This window comes from Aptenodytes patagonicus, chromosome 1 (genome assembly GCF_965638725.1).
Source record: "Aptenodytes patagonicus chromosome 1, bAptPat1.pri.cur, whole genome shotgun sequence".
In the NCBI taxonomy this organism is placed as follows: domain Eukaryota; kingdom Metazoa; phylum Chordata; class Aves; order Sphenisciformes; family Spheniscidae; genus Aptenodytes; species Aptenodytes patagonicus.
Window position 1 is genome coordinate 25942649 of NC_134949.1, and position 24519 is coordinate 25967167.

The window sequence follows — 24519 nt, forward strand, 5'->3', positions numbered from 1 at the left end:
AAAAATTGCTTTATTCTAAAAAAGTAATCTGAAAGATCCCTGGACTGCAGTCAACTTAATATCACACATATCTGCATCTTCAAAGCATTCTCTTTGGCTCAGCGTAGCAACAGAAGCATAACTATTAATGGTTATTTCAACCTTGAGGTAATTGGATGCCCCACTACCCCACCCACTAAGCAAATAAATTGACTTTGATGTCCCTTCAATATGTTTTTTTCCCCAGCCTGATTATTTCAATCCTACCACCAATTCCAGGGCCATTCATGTCTGTGTTAGGAGATGGAACTCACCTTGACCATTAGGTCCTTTGCTATTTTAATGGTTAAGTAATGGGATTAAAGTAAATATATGGGGGGAAAATCCTACATTATGAATCAGTCTTAATATAGTAGGAACACTTTAACGCTTATTCAGGAAAAATGTCACAGCAGATGTGATAATTCTAGAGTAAACCATTGATAGCAACACGTGTCCTCTCACTGGAATTCAAACATGGTAATTCTTTTATTGTCTTAATCCGTAAATTTTAATGTGTATGAGCAAGCGATGCTTCCATGTCAATCTCAACTCTTTTCTTTCACATACCTAGAGATGCTAGATATATTTTAAAGCTAAATAATGAAAAATGTACCTTGGTACCTGTTTTAGTCTGCATTCCCTTTGTTTGTTCCTAAGATTACATGGATCATATATAGTGTTGGAAAAAACTTATTCAAAGAACTCTTTTAAATAAAGATCAATTTGCAAATTGTACCAATGACTTTGTACAGACATATATATGTACATAGACATGTAAAAAATAGAAAACACACAGGAAAATTTCCACTTGATACACTTGAAAAATATTAAGATTTGGAAAACATTAAGACATCTGGGTGTACAGCACATGTAAACCATTTTGTGGTGAAACCAGAAGTGATGAATTGCACATTCGCTGATATCAGCTACAGTGTAACAAAGTCAGCTCTTTCCTTTTCATCATTATAGCTGATGCTTCAGCAATAGGCTTTGATTAAAAAAAAACAAACATAAAAACCCAGTTCATGCCTTAAAAACTTTTGTGTACAGAACAATAACAGTTACAGCATGTGGATTTAAATGAGCTACAAAAAAAATCTTAACAGAAGCAGAATTGTAATATACCTATCATTGATCATCTTAATACCAAAGACATCTGGCTGCATTTTGCATCTACTAATATTAACGGCATGATATTAAATCCTTCAGCTTTAAGGATGTGCAGGCCTGGAGCTCCAGACCCAAGATTATATATTATATTATTTGCATACAATTATATCCCTTAGATAATCATATTGCTCAAAACCAAATGCTGACATTTTCAGTATTTATGCACAGCTCCTGACCTGTCTTTCATGTAAAGCTCTGCGCCAGGGAAAACCTTACATAGAAATTCAGGGCCATTTACTGTAAGCACAGCAGCAGCATATTATACAGAAACAGAGATAATCACACTGTCTCACTAAATGTAATATCATTGTCTAAATTAGGAGCTTCGTCAATATAGTGGAAGGTCTCCTGAATTAGATATGCCAGATCCTCTTTTTGAGGATCCTCCTACCATCTAGGGAAGCCAAACTCTGTATTGCATGACAATTTCCCATCATATCTCTACAGATCTTATCTGAAGGAGCAAGAATTCACAGTACTTTAGATGGGGATACAGACTGTTGAGTTTAAGGATCTTTGGCAAATCTTAAATGTTGTGTCATGAATTTCTAGCCCTACTTCTATATAGGGCAGCCCCTCTGTGTGCTACTAAGGCCAATAAGATGGTGATTAGTTCAGTGCTAGAATTTGTTTATTCCCTGGCATCGCTTGCGGCTTCCTTTCCCAAAGGCAGTAGAAGCTAGTGGAGGGTTATATGTAAAATTGTGAAGGGGGAAACATGCAACAGAGCTCGGCGGATCCTTCGTTAGACTCGTACTTACCCGGTTCTGACTCCCTTCTCTAGTGCATAGCGGGAGAGAGTGGTGTCTTGGTTGCCTGCTCCATGACTGGATTCATAAAAATCTATAACTGGATAATTTGTAGGGAGAACAGTCTTATAGGGTGCCATTAACTCATCACCCAGCTGCTAACCCTGGACCATGCTTGGTTTCCTCTCAGGGCACCACAGCTGTGAATGAGTGTGCTGCCAACACTGTGGCAGGGGATCAGCAGACAGGTCCCCCCTGTGGTCGTAAAGCCTCTCCCTGGGGTTTCACCCAGAGTAGGTCTGCAAACATTGGTGATGTAGCTGGGCTACAGCATGAAACTGGCTTGTTTCAGAGAAGGTCTTGTCCCTGCCAAGCAAGAGATGCAGGCAGTATATTCCGCACATCACATCACACACTCCTCATGACAGATTAAATACCAGATCCCAAAGTTCTTATGTGTGCTTGCGAAGGAGATTTTTCTTCTGTTTGTGGTACTGGCTTCACACATTGGCAAGTATTTTATAAAAAAGTCACAAAAGAAATGGCACTTCCATGCAGGGAGAATACTTGCTTTGGCTTACAGGCCAAGGTGGACACTGAAGCACACATCTAAGAAGTCTTCCTGCATATGGCCACTCTCCTAAACTGGGACCATAAATAAGGTTATGTTAATATATTCAGTATATTTACATGTTACATTGAGACAGTTATAATCAGTCTCAAGTCTAAGTAATCTACCTCTATATTAGCTTTAGAACATGCAAAAAATAGAGCAGACATCTGCTCCATCTAAGATACGAAGAAGGGGTGTGTTTTCATTAAAAACATTAGAGTTCAAAACTTGGCATCATCAGTAAAATGCTAATAGACATTTTCAAATTGTATAAACCAAGTGTCTAAATAGAAAAGGTCTGATATTGAAGGGGAACCCATCCACATAAAATAAAGGTCTTTAAAATGGAATGTAGCCAGTTTCTAAATACATTCAAATATTACAGTGTCGCTATAAATAGAAAACTAGATAGTGCTGAAGAGCTGAAGCAGTCCTTTCCAAATTTTTCAAGTGTATATATTTCTGTCTCTTTGCTATCATTAATACACAGCTGCTTGAGCTACAGCTGTTCTAGCCTTTGGCAACAGTTCAAGTAACTTCCCCTTTTCTCTCCTTTTCAACCCTCCATCTTCCATTTTGACACCACAGAGTTGCCAGGGCATATATTAGTTTCATAAAGTTTTACAAAAAATGCCACATGTCCCAAACTCTGTTGGTGTGTGTGCAGCCAATCAAGGAAGCATGTCATAAATTCACCATGGTCCTTCAATTGTCACTCAGGTAGTGGCACATCTCTAGTCCCAGTGCTATATCCAAGAGAGGCTATGTGCTGACAAGCTCCCTCTTACTTGCACAGAGCCTGCTGAGAAGGATTTCAGAATAAACTTGATTTATCGGACCTCGGACATGATATGGGGACTGAGAATTTGTTGCATAGTTCTGAAGTTGTGATGGCTTGCTTTGACTGCCAAAATATTTCCCCAGTGTATAGTGCCTTGATAACGTCATTGTTATGTGCGGACTTTCTTCAGAGGGATTGGATTTCACCACCTGCAAAAGAAGTGACATATGTGAGTGCTTTCTGCCTGCACCTAGAAAGATACACAGCTGTGTGTACAGAAATGCTGAGACAGTTCTCCACAAAGCAGGTCCTGATACTCTTACCTTGAGCTGCAAGTTGCTCACAAACAGTATTTTAGTGGACCAACTTGTTATGTTACATACTAATTAAAGTGCAAGATCTTATTCACTTAAGCCTTTAAATATAAACGTATAGGCCCATTATACTCGGTTGATTCTGTAATGCCTTTGTATATTAGACACTGTTCTCTTCATTAGGGACAATTTATCTGAACAACAAAATTCATACTTAACAGCTTGTCTCTATATTTACCATGGGAAAAAATAAACTCAGGACAGCCCTGACTTGCAGGAAGGTTTAAATCCTGCTCTGATCCCAAGCACTTGAGGAACATACGCTGTGTCTCAGCTGTGAGCCCTGAGAGAGTGTCTCACTCTCAGGTCTTGATGTAAACCTGGCCTAGCTCCATGTTGAGATGAAAACACTCATGTGTCATGTTTCTCCAAGAGGGGAGTTACAGTGCAATTTAATATCCCTCTCCCTGGGGCATCACACTGACATAACCACAATGTGGTTCACTATCTTAGTGCAGAAGAATGCTCCTCCTTGGCCCCCCAAATATGTATAAAGCTCTGGGATTATCATGTTCAATTTGTATGGAATAAACAAATGCCCATGGGACAAAGGAGAGAGAAAGTGAAAGGTATGGTTGTCAGGAGTCTAATGCCTTGGGGGGGGGGGGCTACCCTGTGAGATGCTGAAGGTCTTGTCTGAGTGAACACACAGTCACTGATGAATAATGAAGCAACTTCAAGAGAGACAAAACTTCAGAACCTTGCACAGATGCAGGACATCCATGCAGGACAATGCTGACCCGGGCATTGGCAAATCCAGAGAAAGCAGAAAAATAAGTGGTTAACTTATTTTTAAAAGAGTAAATATATGCTGACTTGATAGCTCTGATGCCCATCAATTTTCCTGCTATATCAATCACAGCAGACACTTGAAAAAGCAGACTTAATTTATTAATGCATATATTTATGTGGAAGCATATTAGCTTTTTAAAAATATAATGTATATTTACTGTCACTGAACAATCAGAAACAATGTTCATATGTAGTGAAGCTCATAATAAATGAAACAACTCATACAAAATTAAATGTGAGTGAAGGAATAACGTGCAAAAGCTTGAAAGTCTGGGCAGAGAGACTATGAGGGAGCTGGCTGAACTAAAAAAAGACCAGGAATTATCCATGTAGAAAATTAATATATCCTCTGATCAATTTGATACAGCTAAGCCAAGGGCTGTTATTTGTTTTCATGCAGTTACTGCAGGTTCATTTTTTTAAATTAGTGCCTTAGATCTTACAACTATTTCAAAACGATGCCACCTTGAACCAATCACGCAGACTGCATTCCTGTTAGGCATAACCTCCCAGGAATGCAATCTAATGTTCATCCAGCAGCCAGCCACTGATTAAGATACCAAAATCCCAGGGTTGCTAGTTTTTATGTTGTGACCATGATTTCATTGTCATTAAATTAGGAAATGAATCTGAATAAAAAAATAGGTTCCATAAAGGTCTTTATAACTGCCGGCCAATCTACTTCTCCATAAGCGTTTATGAAGAATGAGGTAATTAAAAAATCAGGTTTGCATGTGTGCATAGAACTAGAAGTATGTTTGGGCAGAAAGTGCCAGAGTTATCTAGGATTTTTTGTCCCAGATTGATACAATCCCTTTGTGAGTCCAGATCCCTTGGCACTCTGAGCGAAGATTGTAGGGTCTACAGAGCTGCGGATTTCTATGCTGTCAGGGTGACCCGAGGCCCTCTGCAGTGGGTTAGTGGGAACTCAAATAATTTATCAGGACAATCAGGGGAAATAGCTTTCTGTTTGGCCAGCTAGTGAGAACTAAATGAGAACTGCTGAATGCATTTCAGTTCTTGTTTTCTGACTGCACAGAATGGCCAGCCCTCCGTTCCCGCATGGCCGTGCTTTAGCTCAGATGGCATTTACAGAGGGGTGCAGTCTTCTGGGAGTTTAGAAGGTCATTTTTTAGGAGAAAGAAAGTGAAAGTACAAAGCAGTAGATTTAATCCATTGCATCTGGTTTCATAAAACATGAAAAGTGTTGGGGTTTTACACAGTGTTCTTGGCTCCATCCTCGGAGGCAAAATGCCATTTTCCTAGTGCAAACTGCTTCAGCACCTGATGAAACTCCACTTGCCAGGATGCAGAAATAAACTGATGACAAAACTGTTAAAACTAATGAGGTATCAAAAGCATTGAAGGACTTTCTTTTTGCCTTCCTCAAGGATCAAGTCCGGTTTTGGGGGGCTGATGGATTCTCCTGGGCACATCAATGCCTTTTTCAGGAACAATGGCTTCTCAAGCCTCATTAGCAACTGCTCTGTGAGCCAAATTCTCCCCTGATCCTCCCCAGAAACACATACTCTCTGTTGAGATTCCTCCAGCAGAGAAGCAAGGCCAAATCTGCAGATGAGCTCATACAAAATGATGGAGGAGTGCATGAAAAATGCTGATGACCGATCACGCCCTGCTGTTTTCCACCCAGTTCCATACAAAGCATCTGAAATATTTCACTTTGAAGCTCTCCGTTTCACTCAAAAGCTCCACTTCACTCAAATGGCGAGCATCAGCAATGACCCACGAAGACACCAACATCTGGGTTCTAGAGAAAAAAGGGTCAATATAGCTGTCTGGGGGAAATGGAGGGAGGCGTTTACTCCATGGGACTATTTATCCATCGCATAAATATCTGCTCTGTGACTTACTCCCTCTTTTCCAGATCCGTTTGGACTGAGCTGTGTTCGTGCCTTTCTCATGTACTGAGCAGAGCAGATTAAAGGATTGGTTAACTAACCACGCCTGCTGTGTTTGGTCCCAAAGCAGGACAGAGGCCACAGCAATGGGCTGAAAACATGTGAGCTGCTGAGGAGCCTGAGGTGGAAACCAGCTGTGAGGCTGACACACAGCACGTGAGGTCAGATGCGACTGATAACACTCCCAAACCTGTGCTCAGTCCCAGTGAGCCTCATACTGGAACACAGTCCCAACCAGCGGCAGCTGATTGTCTCCCCACTCTCTTTTGGGAATGCATTTGCTGTCCGGTAGACTGTCTCTGATATTATATCTCTGCCTGTGATATTTAAGAAGAAAAATGAAAGCCTTATAGTTATTAACTTTTTAATTCTTCTTTATGCAAGGGTGACTGCTGTGGCTGAGAGAATTAAATATAATCCACTGGCTACAACAAAATAGTTAGGCTTGCTATGCTAGTCCTTGGCCAGCAGACACCGCAAGGACACTTTGGAGCCTATGCTTGAATTTTACTATCATCACCACTGAATTTCAGTTTGTGGTTTAATTAGCCACAGTATATTTTGTTTTCCAGTGTATACTGTGGGTGTCTAATGAAGGAAACCTTATTTTTAGATCTTTGCTTTTTTTGGATCTTTAAGGAAAATATATCACAGCTGTCCTGACATTTCTTCACAGCAAAAATTAGTGCTTCCACTTCATTCCTGGTGTCACGGCCCACCTTTGTACCTGTGAAGCTCTATGGAGCTTCTGTGCTAACCCTGCACACGTCCAGGTCCTGGGAACGGGCTTGGCCAAGAGTGAGGCTTACAGAAAAATAGGCATGACTTGGCAAAATAAGCAAAGGGCTTTTATCCTTCTCTTGAGAGATTCAGAAAACATTTGGTGGTCTCTCTTATTTGAAGTAAAATGTTTTGACAGAAAACAAATTCCTAAATTCATGCTGGAAAAATGCTAGCATTTCACTTGTGTGGGTGATAGTCTTTTTTAATATTTATGCACTTTTGATAACTGTAATTAAAAAAGTTCTAGGATTTTCTCCGTAAGAACTAACTTGTGGAGTTCTGTCTTCTAAATGACACATCAAATTGCTTGTGTCATTATTCTAGTCAGCAACCAAACTCCTGAGATTTCTTCCAACTAGTAGCTTCTTATTGGCTCAAAGTCTCCAGCTGACTGTGAAACACCATGAATTTATTAACTCTTGGTTTCAGAGAGACATCTTTCATTGCATCCTTTTTTTTCCTCCAGTTTTAACTTTTTGGTAACAATTTCTTCTCATTCTATATTTCATTCTGTGAAAGAACTTGCACCTGTCATCTCTCTTTTGATCACGCAGAGGAAATGCAATCTTCCTGAAACATATGGCAGTTCAAGTTTTATGGTCCTAAACAGATTTTAATGGAATAAATTGCGGTAGTTTCCTAGCCTTTTGTTAAACAGACAACCCAGATTCAGTTCATAAGAATGAAGATCCTTGTAGCATCACAGGCAATGTCTTACTGTGCTAAACATGACCTTTTCTATAGAGGTACCAGAAGGCTTCACTGTCCTTAGATCTAGCAACAAATTAAGGCATGGGGGTTACTGATGATCTCTGAGTATATGATTCCAGTTTTCACTGAAGAAATATTTTTTACTGGGAATCAGGAGCTAAGCATCTGGAAAGATATGAGTCTCCTTTATTCCCCAAAGCTTTTTCTGGTTTCTGAAGGGAGTAATGTAATGTTCATGGGTCTTCATTAGGGAAATGAATGACGTGTTCAGATTCTCAGCAGGCTGACCACTCATAACGGGAACCTGGGAACTGGCCTTTTTTATAAACAAGTTGGTGTCATGGGCACAAGGAAGGACTTGGTTGGAAGCTACAGGAATAGTCTGGTGGCCTTGGTGACACTTCTTTAACTATCATATGCAAAATTACTGTCATTAGCCTTATGGCAGAGGGTACCTGCTTACTTGACTACTCAAAAATTACACTCTCTGTTTTCATTCAGGGTCACCTGCACTAAACCAGGGGTGCACTTCTTCATTTGCTATACATAAGGTACAAGAAATCCAAAACTAAAACAGATCCCTCCTTTGCTGATGGGGAAGAGCTCTCACTATAAAAAGACATACCACATACTCAAAATACATCTTAAAGGAAACCAGAAAAACTTTAAATATCTTGTTTTTCAAACTCTTTACTTTCACTGGTTTGGCAGCCTCTGAGCTGATTTTGTGCCTAGATATAATAATGTGTTTGCTTATTCATTTTTTATTTAATCTATGGACTCCTGTCATTTGTAATACATTGTGAAGATTCCTTGCCAGAACTTCGAATGAACAGAAGAATATGTTCTCAGTTGCCCTACTCATATGTTTTACCACGTCCCTGTTTTACCAGTCCAGTAGTTATAAAACAGAAGACAAAATTTCTATAGATTTCAGGCAAAAAAGAAAACAGAACTATGGGCGTGAGATTTCTGTTTGTACAGTCAGTCACTATAACTATCCCAGATAACTTTCTCAGACATATGAAAACAGATATACAGCAGTAAGATTGGTCTTTCAAATTTAAGCTCCATTTTAAATGTACCTGTGGTTTGATGAGAGTCTGCTGACCTGCTCAGTTAGGAAGGCTTGAGAAAAAAACTTGTGAGACTGAGGTATGGCAAAAAGATGAAGCAAGTCTGTGCAGAAGCAGTTGGGATATATAATGCATAGCGAATAATATAAGAACCTGGAAACTGTGCAACATCCTTTTATGCAGGTTACCTTTGCAGAAAAGCATGCTTTTCATTTCAAGGAATCGCCACTACAGCAGTTCACCCCGTCCTCGGGCAGCGTTGCACTCTAAGCAGCGAGGGGCAAGTGCCACCATACAAACTGCTGTCTCCGTGGTTTTTATTCAGGCCTAACTTTGAGTCATGGATGCGAACCTCGTTGCATACCTTCTTATTTCTAAGGACCTGACAGTTAAAATCTCTCTTAAATACCTGGGAATGATATAAGCATAAACTATTACCTCATGGAAATGGCAGCCACACTTCCCTTGCAGGAATTCTTTGTAACGTCCCATGGTGATGACAAAGGTGTCAACAACTTCATAGCCAAATTTTTTTGCTGTATCCAGAATAACCAAGTTTTCATTCCACAAGTTTTGCACTTCTGCCTGCATTCCAGATAAAATATTGCAATGTCTTGTCAGAAGGACTGTTTAAAGGTTATTTTATTCTGCCACTGAAATGAGTAGCAAAACTGCATTTTGAATAAAGCAATTATGTTATACTCCAGACAAGAATTACTATAAATTCACTCTTGAAAGTAGCTATTACTCCAAGACCGTTGTAGATTTTTGCAGAAATTTCTTAGAATGGGTTTTGCAGTACAAAAATAGTTACAAGAAAATCTGAATTTTTTTCCCTTAATTACACAACAAATCAGGTTGATTTCACTAAGATCTAAATTAAAATCAAATTAGCAGTAACTATAATTACTTTTCAAGAGTTGTGCAGCTTCCTTCACAGAAAGAATTCAATGTTATTTAAAATACAATTGCTGGGTAACTTTTTATATATACTTAGCTAATATGAGGTGTAATTCAGAAAAAAAAAATCCTATTACAAAGTTGCCTGTAACAAATGGTGAAATTGTTCCTGTAAAAGAAAAATTCAGCTTCAAATCAAAGTCATTGAGACTGTTGCTTAAAAAGGAGTATAGGGTCATAGGTATCTTAGAAATGGTTACACTGAAGAACAGATGATTATTTCTCAAGATACTGCAGGAAGGCCAGGAATAGAAAAAAAGTTAGTCATATATTTGTCAAGGCGGTGGATTTGACACTGAAGACAGAAGGGCTTTGAGAGTAGCTGGGGTAATCCAGAAGTCCAGAGCACCCAAACCACATGGGTAATTTGGCATATGATTCCAATATTGAAAGGGAAAAGAATGTCGGTTATGCACTGCAGTTGATTTCTGGAGTTTTATAAACTACTGGATGAGAAACAGAAAAAGGCAGTCCTGGGAAGCCTTTAATACTCTTTCTGTCCTTGCCTCACCTACCTTCGATCAAAGCACTGCTTCTTCCTTCTAAGACTGAACTCCCCTGAAAGCTATGGCAGGAGCTATGACAACGTTTCTTCATGTTGAGTCCAACCATTTCCCTACTGTATCCTAATTTGGTCATCTGGATAAATTAAGCAAATGGTTGGAATCAGTAAGACGACATTCACTGAAGACAAGGCAGATAGTACTAACTTCGAAAGAAAGAATGGGCAAAATCTGACAGGGCAGTCTCCGTAGCAAAAAGAAGGGTAAGAGTAACAGTAAGTCACACACTGAATACAGCAGTGTGTTATGGTTGCAGAAAGACGTGGGCGCCAGTCCCCAGTGTGATAGGAGTGCTGTACGTAAACTGTGAAAACTAGTAACTCTCTCTTTTCAACACCTGTGAATAGCTGGAGCGCTACACGCAGTGCTGGTAGGCATCGTTTACTCCGTTCTGCCCTCTGGCGCTTCTCAGCCCCGTCTCATTCAGCCATTTTGTGTATGTTCAAGAGAGAACCACCGTCCAAATTGTAAATAAAAATATTGAATTGAATGAGTTACACAGCACATTGAAATGAGCCCATCTGCTACTCTGAGAGTCATGGATGTGATTTAAATCGACTGTAACATCCGATTAACATACAAATAAGAGGCTAGATTCACAGGTACATTCCAGCTGCTTTGTAATGTTCTGGCTTCATAGGTCGGTTAAGATAGATTTATGGAGAGCTGTGCAATGCAGCTAGGCCAGTGAATCTGATCCAGCAGTAACCATGGAGGAAACCTGGGGAGGGCCAGTGCTCGACATGGTGCAAGGAGCAATCTGCCTATCCCCAGCTCAATTTCTCAACTTGGGCAGCAGGCTTATATCGGAGCTTCTTCTGGTTCCTGGGACGTCTGACTGAGCACGGCGTCTCAAATGGCGCTCTGATTGCAGCGGAATCCACGAAATAAGGCAGATTGGTTTGAATCTGCATCAGCAAGCCGTATGAGCAAATACAAACATTGTTCTTTCTTTGATCCACTTAAAGCTTGCTCAGCAAAGGTTGTAACATATTTTGACCAGACAGCAAAATTATTGCTGAAATGACAAGTCTTCCGTGAAAATGCACTCTAAATATACTGTAGCTTACCTGTGATAGAGAATGTATTCCATCCACTGGGAGGTGAAAGCCCATCCCTATGGATTTGATAATTACCAGGATATTTGATAGATTTTCCCTGTTTGGCAAATAAAAAAAAAAGATTACATTTTACTTAACAGACACATCAAAAGACACTTCATTTTTATTTTTTCAAAGTCAGTTAAGTGTACACACATGAGAAAACAAATGAAATGTTTTTATTTAAAATTTTTGGTTACGTTGTTTCTTATAGTTTATCATATCAAGACTTGGAATAACACCAAGCGCATCACATTACCTGTTCAACACCTTTTGGATAATTTGCAGGTGATTGGAATTAAGCCACTGAACGCCACCTACAATTAATACGGTCTGGTCTGTATTCTCCAGGGGACGTGATCTGAAACCCAGAAAGGAAAAACAACACATGTTGCCTTAAAACAGATGGCAAACATTTTAACTGCATTGCATTGCATTTCAGTGAACTGTATCTGGCATCTTCATCAGAGGCCTGATGTCATTTTATACTATTTTTCAACCACACAATACGGTCTGCACACGTTATGTTTAATCGTTTACTGACTTTAATTGTAAAATGTGTTAAACACATTTGTGAATAGAATGAGAATACAAAGAAGCCAGCAGTAGAGTTTGTACGGTACCTCTGCAGCAGTTGTTCTAGTGCTTTTTCAAAAGTTGGTTTCTGGTTTGCGTTCATCCAAAACTGGGGGTAGTAGGAGTAACTGATAAAGGTTTTCCCCTCATTGATATTATGATAACATTTAACATCATGAGTCTTTTGCCATTCCTGAAGAGTCTTATTCACTCTTTCTATTAGATAGTACATCATCCCTCTGTTAGTTGAGTCACCTATAAAAAGAATCTTTGGATGGAAAAAAAGATATGACTTAGAAGTTGTACACTCCAAAACCCAAAAGCTAAGAAAAGAATACGGCTAGTCTGGAGGTTTTTAAACCCTTCTCATAATGTTCAAGAAATATATCTGTGAGCTGCCAGTTCTCCAGCCCTGACATCTCAATACTAAAGTTCTTCTTTAGCAAAATCTGTGTGATCTGATTAACAAAAAGCTATATTATGTGTTTCAAAGACAAAAAGTACAGGTTATAGATGGCTATAGCTGCACAGTTAGTCCTGCATTTTTCATCCTTGTTGGTAATTTCTTTTGCTTAAGTTTATATTTACTTCCAATTGTTAGCACAGAGACTCTTGTGATTGCTTGCAGCTTCCTGCTTTTGTTCCTCCCGTTTTTCATGTGGTTGTTCCTACACAGCACGTCTTGGTTAATGTCTGTTTTCCATAAATGTGATTCATTAGAATTTACACCAAAGTAATACACACACACATATCAATGGATGCAGCTGCTGCCTTATTTGCAGAGACATGATCTTTCTGCAATTTCAGAGGGGGAAAAAAGGGGGTTATTTTGGTGGCAGATAATCTGAATAGAGTCCTGGCATGTGTGATGTGACCACCAGGAAGCATCGTGGCCTGAAGGGAGTTAGAAGTTCTGTCAGGATGACAGAAGTACTTCAAGTATCAGCAGTCTTTGCTGGGCTACTCTGAACTTGCAAATGAATGAAAAAGTCAAATTTGGGCTTGCTCCTACCCATTCTGTAGACTCCCCTGACAAATCAAACATCTCTGTATGTGGAGACCACAGAACTTAACGTGTGGGGTTTTTTAATGTGATTGCCCTATTTTTAGTGGATAGGACTAGCATTTCCTTCTGCTGAAGAGAACACGTAAGGAATGACAAAAGTCCAAAGGGGAAGAGAACCCAGGTTCACTGTGGTTTGCCAATGAAACTGTGTGCGTAATCAGTTATTACCACAGTCACCTTAGCCAGAAATCCACCTAGAGGAGCATAAATGTAAAACTGGGAGTCAGAAACCCCACAGAGCCATAACACAATAACAGCCCTGTTCTTTGCGCAGCAGTATGCTGCTTCTCCTACCTCCTCTTGCACTCGGGGTAGTTGGCACCCTGTAAGTTGGGGTTTTGTTGTTTGCTTTTTTAATTTGATTTGGGGTTGATGCTTTACCACTTCCACCTTGAATATTTGGCTATGCAAATAAAATTCAGACTGCACAAGATTACATGTTTAACAATACATTTCCAAAGCTTCTCTTAGAGATTTTATGTGGTGAAGGCATCTTGGACTTCTCTCATCTAATACATCTCATCTATTCCCTTCAGGAATGTCACAGTTTTAGGGACTGATTCCAGTTCCCACTATGAACCTATTGTGAGTAAAAATAACCCACAACAGTGTACCAATGATGGTTCCCACAGAACAGAAACAGTTTCAGATGAACATTCCCTGATCTGGTGCAAGGGCCAAGAATAGGCATGACAATGACTTGAACATCCCATGCCTTGCCCATTGTGGGCTGCAGAGAAGACCTTGATAGCTTATGTATGGTAGCAAACAAATTAAAACAAGCACTGAGCATACAGAGGCTTTTTTACCTCCCGTCCTGGACCTCTCAAAGCTACTTCACAGAGTAAATTCTTAAACAGCTGCTGCTCATGCTTGGACTGCACAAGCACTTCCCTCACATGCAAGGGGATTTCCAACTGTTTTCGTGTTGTGTCAGAAGAAACCTCTTTAAACCAAGCATAGCACGACTCACAGAAGTCAAGGATCGTTGGATCCTTGGAAGGACTGGTTGGATATTCTCTCCCTCTCTGACAGACACAAACATGCACACAATTATTTACAATTAGGAAGACAGTCCACACTTACAGTATGTCTTAATTCTAAAGTAGGCTAACTTGAGGTTTTTTAACAATTCTTATAACTTGCAAAATCTCTTAATCTCTCCAGTCTGCCTATATCCATGTCTCTTTAATATCCACTTAATAAGTCCATCACTGTAGCATCTAGATGTATATCTATTTAAAAAGCAGTTCTCAGATATTAGCAGGCAAGGATATCATTAACTTGCAATGTGGGTCAGAACATTTCTGTAAAAACCCAGAACATCATTAGCAGAATAATGAACAGTCTCTACCAGGTTACACACGTAGAGCAGTTGGTAGAACGTGCTAGACTGTTTCTCTTCCACTTCTAATAACATATGATACCATTTGTTATCACTGCACGTGGGGATTTCTAATTGCAAATCAGCATATTCAGCTACTAATTACACTGATTTGGCAGATGTGGCATTTTTATCTCACTCTTCATTCTACTGTGACTAAGATTCTGACATATTTTCTCCTTCTAACTGTATTTGGTCTACTCACATCTACCACTGAATTCAAATAGCAGAACAACACCCTTCATGGAAAAAAAGGGGAGAAGAACCATGGCCAAGGCCAATGAACATGATGCACAGATGTCTAGTTTTGCCAACACTGTGTATTCTCTAGCAATTTAAGTGTGAAGTGTCATTCTAAATATTTCCAATGTCTCAAACATTGCAGAGCATCAAAGACTGAGATCAACTCATCAGCCTCTTTCCCGTTTTTTCGTTATGTCAAAACCAGAGAAAAACACCCACACACACACTCAATTTACACTGTTAAACACTTCAGCATTGTAGGGCTTTACAATTTCTACATGCACACACACATGAGCAGTGGATCTATGAGTGAGTTTTCAAGTCTGCCCTGAGGTACCTAGCTGGCCAGGTCTGCAGATGGGACGGCACACTCCTTTAGAAAACCAGTGCCAGGAGAGACAAGCTAGGTAAGATCACTTTGTAAAGTGACAGTTCTAGCCCTTAAGTGCCATTATGCTGGGCACCATATGAAAATATCAGGTGGGCCTTGGAATAGTATTATTGTTGTTGTCCTGATTTTCTGAGAACATGAAGGGGGTGACAGGAGTCAGAGCAGATTCCTTTAGAGCAGTCAATGTAACTGGACAAAATAAATAACTGTTAGGGCCCAGGCATGCTTCTTCAAATATTATCACAAGACTGACGAGACTGCACACAGCCCATCTCTGAAGGAGTAAGTTCTGAGTCTCAGAACATCTCCATTTGCACTCTTAAGTGAGCTTGTTATGAGGAGGTAAAGCAGAAGGTCAGGAAATTAGATCGGAGAGCTAATGCTATTGAGTGCTTGGGTGTCCATCTGGGAATGTATACTTATTCCTGGGAGAAGGTGTGGCTGAGCAGGATGAGTCAGGAATGAGACAGATGGCAACATCACGTTGGTGAGGAATACAGGTTGTTTCATGAGGGAAATCAACCTAAACACTCAGAAACAAGTCTGCTAAGAGAATAGTTAAGACTTGATGTAAGTGGGGAAGAGAGAAATGAGCCAAAGTGGACTTGTGGTTGTACAGAAAACCAGACCAGAAGTGTAGGTTATCCTCAAAGATGTCTGTCAATTATAACAACCATATTAGCTTTCAGTCAAGAGGTCTTTGACTGTTCAAGTAGGTATGAGCGGTATGAGCCATACCAGGACTGTATCACTGGAATCATGTAAATCTGTTTAACTCCAGCTACTTCTTTCACAGTCAAGTCACAGCATTGTTGAAAGATATGTTGTTAAAACTAGGACTGCAGTATGTGAAACTTATGGTCCCTGCCCTCTAGCCCTGATGGAGAGCTCTGAAGTCTGTTTGCAGTCGTTACAGGAGGGTGTTAGCAGTCACACTATGGAAACTGCTTGTCCTGCGATTTTGAAGGGAATGCTCTCCCCTAAGTAGAGGGAAGATCTCAGATAGAAAGATGGGTGTGCATTCCTTGTAACCCAATGCATCCCAAGCTGGTAGATGCATAGCGCAGCAAATCTGCACACACAGAGCACCCATTCATTAAGACCTTGTCTGCATCCAGCAATCTGCTTCTAACTGTTGGTTCAACCATACTGTGAGACACATGTAAATCCTGGAAAATAAACAAATTCTTCTTTTTCTTCTACCTAAAAAAAAATCCAGGTGGAAGAAGAGGACATTTGTAGGTAATCCTACCTGCTTTTTCAAACTGCCCTTGTGCAGAGCTGGCCAAGCACATTTTCTTGTGGTATGCAGACCATCAGAAAGCACCTTTCAAAGCATCCACCTTTTGCAAGTCAGCTTCATTTTCAGCAAATGCTTGGAAGACTCAAAGGCTCAAATAAGTGGTGTTAGCCTCAGAAGAAAACTTATGTCCTTTAACTAACCCAAGAGCTTTGATGAATTAGAGTAATCATTCAGTGTAATGGAATGTGTGGTAGCTATGGTCACATTTATTTCTATACAGTTGCACGAACTTACTATAGTTGTGTGTGCCATGTAGTATTTAATATGATTTGAACCAGGGGCTCTGGGGATGATTCTGTATTTAGGTCTATGACAATAATGAGCAAAATGATGGCTCAGGTGTGTAGAATATGAAAATTTCTTTACAGTCTGGCACAAGGCTTAGTCATATACTGTTCAGGTCAATGGGAAATTTGTCTGCAGGATGACTAAAGGATCAGGTATACATAAGTCTATAATTTTACCAGACAAAGAACAACACTTTCACGCAGACAGATGTTTTCAGTGTCTTCTGTTGCAAATGTTTGGTGTGAAAAATTCCATTATAGCTTACAGGCTTTAAAAGATTGTGTAAGCATAGTGGAATTCACTTCTTAACCAGACCTATCATTATAAATTAACCACACTTAGGAAATTTAAACACCTGTAAGTCCAAAACACTACTTAACTTTAAAATATTATTAAGAAATTATGTTAAAATTCCTGTTTTAACAGCTGAATTTTAAGTACTTCAGCAAATATTACCTTTTCATATTTCCTGTTCTTAATTACACATGACTCAATGGTACTTTATTATAAGACTAAACTCTGAGTAGTATTTCTCAATGATAAACAAAATACATATCCCCCGTGCTATTGAGGCCAGCTTTCTCTATGCTGCTAATTGGATAAATAATTACCTGTTAGAACCCCTTTTCCTTCACCTATTTTTTAAAGTTCTTGTACAAAAATCAAAGCATCATGTCTTAATAGAATTGTATAAATCTTACAGCAAAAACTCATTAACCACAGTTACAGAGGGTTTTTTTGAGACAATATAATACAGATAGAATATTTTTATTATGTTTGCCTATTCTTTGATTCAGTTAAGACATACATGTGGAGTTCTCTAAGAACAACACAGCCTGCATCTCGTTACCCTTAGTTAGAGTTTAAAATGGAGGAGAAAAACAACTGCAAATATTAAAAGTGGACTGAATGAAAATCTGCTCAGCCAGAATCACCTTAGCCTCAACACTTCAAAATTTTCCTGTTTACCGTGTCTGAAATGCAAACATATGACTGACTAGTCTTGCTAACACATCATAAAGCAAAATAAGGCCTCATAAACTGTTTTTGTGGATGTATATCCTTTCTCATGTCTCCACCAATCTGAGTGTTTCACTACAGGTGGTCTTATGTTTTTGTGAAACAGAAACAACTTAGCTCAAATACAGTTTTATGTGCACACAAATTAAAACAGCAGTTAATGATGATGTGAAATCAATTGGAAGTCATAGCCAGGGAAAATTAATTTCTGTTATAAAGGAGATGATAATTTTAGAGATGAGCTCTGAAAAACAAATCAACTTTAATATAAGACATGAAAGCAGCCTGGAGTTAGAAAACAAATTAGAAAGCACCTTTGAAGGCTTATTTATGACGCCGATAGGAAAGAAGTGCTCTGTTTGCATGACTGTAAACATATTTGAGAAACATTGAAAAATGCATAAAAGAAATTAATGAGCAAGAGACATATCTGAATGCTGCATTTTACTGTTGTTCTCTGAAACATGAGAAAAACAGAATGATTGCACTTAAAGATACAATTGATCTTACACGTGCAGCATTTCAGCCAAAAAAAGCATTCACTTTACATCTTCTTTCATCAGTTGCTGAAGTGCACCCAGATCAGGGACGCAGCACAACAGTGCTTAACTCATTGCATGCTTCCCTTCACATTCATTAAAAGTAGAAAGACAAGTAGGCTTTTTTTCCTTTTTTTTTTTTTATGTAAAACTAATAAGGGACCATAAGCAAACAAACAGCCTGCAGTTATCATAGTTGGAATTTGACAGCGGCATAGAGATTAACACCTCCTATTTAAAAGAAAAGACATAATCACAGGCACTTATGTTGTTTATAATGTCTTATCATGATGTTTTTAATTGTAAGAAGTAAAGCCAGTGGATCAGAATCCTGAAACCAAATATTTTTTCCAGGACAAAAATCAGAGACTTCAGCCTAGTGAATCACAAATGACACTACTTGCTTTACCCGTGATTCCTGGTGAAATCTTGCATGATTCTGAATTTTTTATGAAGTTATTCAGAAGTGAAATTCTGTCATAGAGGGCTGTTAGTGTTTTGATGGAAGGTATGATGTCATTTGACCCAAAGATGCTACAGATATACATGTGTGCTTTCCTGAGGAAGGATTTGTAATTATGTGGGGTGTATGGAAGTTTTATTGCCTTAGTTCAGAGTAAACTTTGAGCAAGAATTCAGATGTAGATCATGATACATGACTCCTTTGTAAAGGATTTTGAATTCCAGAGACCAAAGTTACACAAGCTGAATATCCAAAGTGTGGTGGCATACTAAAAAACCCCAGAATACAGAGGCATGCAGGTTAGTTGAGCCCATTTTGAGAAGTGGACACATGAGTGAGTTTTGTTGTTCTTAGCTAACTTCAGCAAATGACAATATAAATCAAGCAGCATTCTAGATCATCTCAGTGTCCTCACTTGGGTTGATGATTTTTGCCCTCATGTTTTGCACTCATGCTTTTTTTGCAATCTGTTTACATTTCCAGCATTGAAATCTTCTGCTTATTTTATTATGGAAACGATGATGTCATTAGTTTGAGAAGTCAGTGATCTCTGTAGTGCTTAAAGACAAGGTATATAATGGTTTGAAACTAGTATCACAAATTAGGAAATATAAATATTTATAGATGGTTACCAAAATATCTTGTGTAATAAAAATGTATTTGTTCACAAGAATTATATCTTGCTGGCTACTCAATAGCTCACTTATAAAAGGTCCAGGTTGCTTAAACATATATAATAGCATACAATACAACTGACAGGCAAAAGTCTCTTTCTGTTAGCACCTGAAAAAAAAAAACCTTTTTCTACTACATTGCTTAGACTGTGTAAAGTAATTCTAAAGTTTGCCTTAATCACAGGCAGAATCAGGACCTTATCACCCAAGCAGAGGACCATTTTTACTCATTTGACTTAGGTATGAAGAAAGTCTCTCTTAGTTCTTAAGTTCTACTGACACGAGGGAGTTTGTCCAGGCTCTACTTTTATTTATTTGGTGAAAGAAGCAAAAATGCTATTGCAAAATGCCACACAAAGTTAAAACTACTGCAAAGTGATGATAAAAATAACATCAGAGGGAAAGATATAGGAGAAATATACCAAAAGGGGAACATGCATTAGAGTGATGACTTTAAAAGAATAAATCAATTAAATGGACATCTGTGCAAAGGTAACAGGAGTGATTCAGCAGATTTCTACAGCGCAGTGAAGGTCATCAGACAATGATGGAAGACTTTTGCAAAAGGTGCAGAATAGGAAACAAGCACAATTAGTTTTACAGAAATTTTTCTCGCATGTGTTAATGTAGATCACACAGGATCTGGCTCTCATCTGACACTAGAATAGATCAGTGACCTCAGAAAGTCAGAACATAAAGGAATTTGAATTAAGAAATCAAGCTCACAAACATTCATTTCATATACTTGGTTTTAATGGACCCTTAACAAACATTGTCCTGTTTTTAACACTGGTGAATGTGTGTGGTCGGATTCAGGAGGTGAGAATGTCAGCATAATCCTCCCAGCAATACCTTGGCAATGCACTTCCATAGTGGCATATTGTTCCTCTGCTATCCTTCAATTGTCTGACCAACGGGTGCTTGCTTATTGAAGCAGCCTGATGTCTATGGAAATTAAAGACCAAAGCAAGGCTATCAAATTCTTCTATATTTTTTGCTGTGGTCAAGCCAGAAGTGCTTTTTTTGTACATAAGGAGCAAATTAAGCTTCTCCTCTGTCATATAAACCTATGTTTTCTAGAAAAATGTTAGGAGAAACCTGCAGCTCTAGAGTAACGGAGAAAACCACAAGCAGAAATAAAGCCACATGGCAATGAAGGACTTTGTGCAAGACAAGAAAAGACCATAAAAGAAGGAGGAAATGTTAATTGGAAGACTATTATTTTTGTATTTGTATATATAGAAATGCTCTCAGATTTTATCAAAATGCCACTTTTAGTTACTGTTTTCTTACCTAGACAATACACTATAAAAAGCTTTATAACAATTAATTACTTACTTTCTGGATACTTGTATCCTCAGTAAGGTACCTGAGCCTCAGATCAGAGCTCTCTCTCAACAGTTTTACAGTCATAGCATGCTTATTAAGGAGACCTTGTATTTCCAAGCAATCACCTTAGAAGCTTCACTATAAGAAAAGAATGTGCAAGAAGACTTGGTAAGATTAGTGTGCACAAGCAATGCCATGCATTAGGTATGCAGCAGAAGACACCCAACTTGCATGTCAAGTGTGAGACAAACTGACAACAATACAAATCCATCCTCCATTTACAGCCCTTATATACTCACTGCAGGTCTAACTGGTAACCACATACACCGTAGGTCTTGAAACTCCACTGGTGTGACCTAGGATCCTATGCAAAATGGCAGCGGACAACTGTGTCTGCATATGAGGCTAAATTATGGATAATGGTTGGTTTTTGTCCCTGTGGATTTTCCATCTGAATCTTTTTGCAGTTATAATAAAAAGGGATTTTTCTTACACATCAATCATAAAATTGTTTGTAAAGCTTCAGGACACTAAATATCCAGGTAAGTAAAAACGAATTAAAATGTAAAATCTGTTACATACTCTTCTGCCCTCCACACAGCGCTGGAGCTCGGGCTTGGCTAGCACAGAGTATTGGCAGCCATGGGGCTGCCACGTTATTTCTCTCCAGTCGCAGGTCCTGTTGTCAGAGCAGCTGAGGCAAGGGACAATCCACTGTCCTGGAAAACAGTAACGGGATGTCAGCATCTCCTCTGTATTTCTGTGAGTAGCCTTATTATACAGCAAGAGAGATATTTTTGAGTATTTTGTCATGGGAGTTTTCCCTAAATTAAATGCCCCCTAACCCTTTGAAGAGACTATTTCCTTCCTCTGTATTATGCCCTTTTCATTTAGCAAGGATGGGAGCTTTTCCTTGCCATGAAAGAGCTGTAAATGCTCAAATTTGACAGTCGTGTGTGGGTTCATTTCTCAGTTCACGTTGCCTTTCTTGTAGCAGCTTGTCCTCTCTCCACAGAAGGTATACGAGAAAGGGCAAGGGGGTGAGGAGGCTGAATGCGAAGAGAAAATATTCATTCAGAAGTGCCTAAAGACAAGATTCATTCTCATCTACCACTAAACATCTGAAATTTGGGTGATTGATTGAAGCTAGATTTTGAGAGCCCCTTGATAGAAAAATGAATCTAAGATTATACAGATAACGTACAGATAATGAGAGAGGATGACTTTCCCTCAGAAATACTAATTTCTTTAATTTGTGAGAGTTCAGAGAAGCATCCCAGACTACACGTATACATTTCAGAAGGTGAAAGTAAAATGAGATGAATAACCTATGTGATTTATTAGAGCCTGATCCTTATTTTCAAATATGATTTTACAGATTAGGAGCATAAAGTGGGATTACGAAAATTCAGTGGGTTTTAGGCATCTCTTACCTAAGGTTGAATGGTTTTGTTATTTTGGTTCTCTAAAGCTATTTATTTCCAAAATCCTACTGGAAGTCAGAGGTGTTTAGCTTCTGAAGGAAGACAGAAGAATTTTGAGTTGCCTTTATGTTCAGATCAACACAAGAAACACTTTTCTCACCCATACAAGTGCACCGTCCTGACAATATGTCCCTGTGTCTATGTAGCTCTGCCAGTAAGACCTGCTTTTGCCTCTGATTAAAGGCGTTACGCAAGGAAAAGCGCAGAGGCCCCCAGGTCCTGGTGTCAATGCCATCAGGCCTCGCTAGCACAGCCAGGTTTCTCATTGCAGCGCCGCAAATGGCTCCAAAAGCAAATGTTTGCAGAGCAGACCTGGCCTTAGAGTTTGTGACCGTCACTGCTACCAGACAGCAGCTCAGCAGCCAGCCGGGTGTGCTTCGCTGTGGGTGATAGATTGCTGTGACACAAGAAGCCACAGCAAAAAACCAAGGCTGCTGCCTATCAAAATTTATCAGGCCTGGGACTGAGTAGGAGGCTGAGTGAAGCAACCCTGCAGGATCCCAGCAGCCCTGGGAGAGACAGCTGCTACCTCAGGAGCAAGGGAATTTCCAGGGAGGCAGCCTGTGCTTGCACTGAGCGAAAGTCCCAAACAAATATGTTTTGGTAAGTAGCAGGGTGAGTTGTCTTAGCAGATAAAAGAGTCCTAAATAAAACCATCAAGAATTATTTGTACGGGAGCCCTCACTGGTACATCTAAGGGCGGAATACATCCTGCAATGCTACGACCATTCAGCTCCAGCTGCTGTGTAGCCTGCACAACTGCTGCTACTTCTGCCCCGTGCAGAACACGCTTACCCCACCCTCAGCTACACCTGCATATGATGTGGAGCAAATAATGGCAGACTGGAACGAAACAAAAGCCTGGACGCTGACTTTACCGCGCTGTCGATCAGTGAGCATAGCTCTGCTCCCCTGGTTCCCATGGATGCCTCCTGAAGGCTGCCACTGGGCCAGCAGCCCAGTGCAGCATGGCGTAAGGAGAGGAAGGAGGGATGGTCAGGCCCGTGGTGCTCGGGTGAAAGCAGGGAGATGGAGCTGCCCAGCACTCCTTGCCCAGAGGAGTTCCAAACTTGCATCACCTGTGTCTTAATCACCTAGCTGTTTGTCCTTAAGGATACCATTCCCGACTCTTCTTGTCAGTTGAGGACAGCTTTAAAATTCAAAATTCATTAAGGTGGGAAAATAGCATGCTTGTAACCCGGTAATTTATTTGGGAGAAAAGAGATCCAAACTTTGGTCCCTGGGTGAGATTCTGTGTAGACTTTTTATCTAGAAGTTAAAGCGAATCTTTATCTAAAGGTACAAAGTGGATAACCAGGTTCTGGAGTAGGGAGTGCTCTTCCAGCCCTCAGCTGGGAAACCAAGGGCTGAATTTAGACGATTCCTCTTTCTTGCAGCCTCCAGTGCTGACCATTGTGAATCCCTTCCTCACGCTGGCCCTCCCTTGGCTTTGAGGTCCCTTGCTCCAGGCTGTGGCCTCCTGGCCACCACTGGGGCCAGGCATGCTTTGACACTCCAAGATTTCTGTCACCACTTGTGGATCTTGCCCTGAGCTCCTGCCACGCTCCCTCCGCACCCCATTTGCAATCCGTGGCTAAAGGGTCATTCTCAGTTTCACAGCAGTCGTATGAAGAGGCTGAAAAGTGCAAGGTCTCAGATAACACAGCAATAGGTGCCATGCAAACACTTTTTATTGCTTTGTGCCTTTTGAGTAGCAGAGCAGGGACAGAAAGGTTGGTTGATTTGAGGTCTGGACTCTGAGACTACCACGGCTGTAGAGCTCTCATACATGACTTGAAATTTGTTTTGGGCAGTGGTTTCTATTTAAAAAATATATGAAAACTGGACAGTTTTTTCCTGACACTGTAATTTTTCTTTCAAACCAAATACGTAAAAGTTCTGGCAATGTCTACAACATCTGAGATCCTTCATTTTATGGTATTTTCTTCCTAACATCCCATACATTTATGAGCTGATCTGGTTTTAGGTAATAAACGAGAAAAGTAGAACTATATAAAATGAATATTGAGGAGCTGAAACATCTGAACAATAAAAGTTTAAACTTTGGCAGCTGAAAGTGATAAGTATCTTTTGAAAAGCTTCTTTCAAATAGTGTGTTTGATTTATATTCAATAGCTCTCTAGGTA

At 39.7% G+C, this 24519-nt stretch overlaps 1 protein-coding gene across 1 annotated transcript in view; it reads right to left on the reverse strand.

Moving 5' to 3' along the window:
* Positions 1-488: 488 nt before the first annotated feature.
* The window catches only part of CPED1 (cadherin like and PC-esterase domain containing 1), a 156498-nt gene continuing 132467 nt past the window's right edge, over positions 489-24519 (reverse strand). The window contains exons 19-24 of the mRNA XM_076330198.1: positions 21471-21607; positions 12236-12456; positions 11872-11973; positions 11583-11670; positions 9428-9574; positions 489-3543 (exon numbers count right to left, since the gene is read on the reverse strand). Coding sequence (XP_076186313.1) covers positions 3316-3543; positions 9428-9574; positions 11583-11670; positions 11872-11973; positions 12236-12456; positions 21471-21607 — 923 coding nt within the window. The 3' untranslated portion in view covers positions 489-3315. The remainder of the gene's footprint in view (positions 3544-9427; positions 9575-11582; positions 11671-11871; positions 11974-12235; positions 12457-21470; positions 21608-24519) is intronic.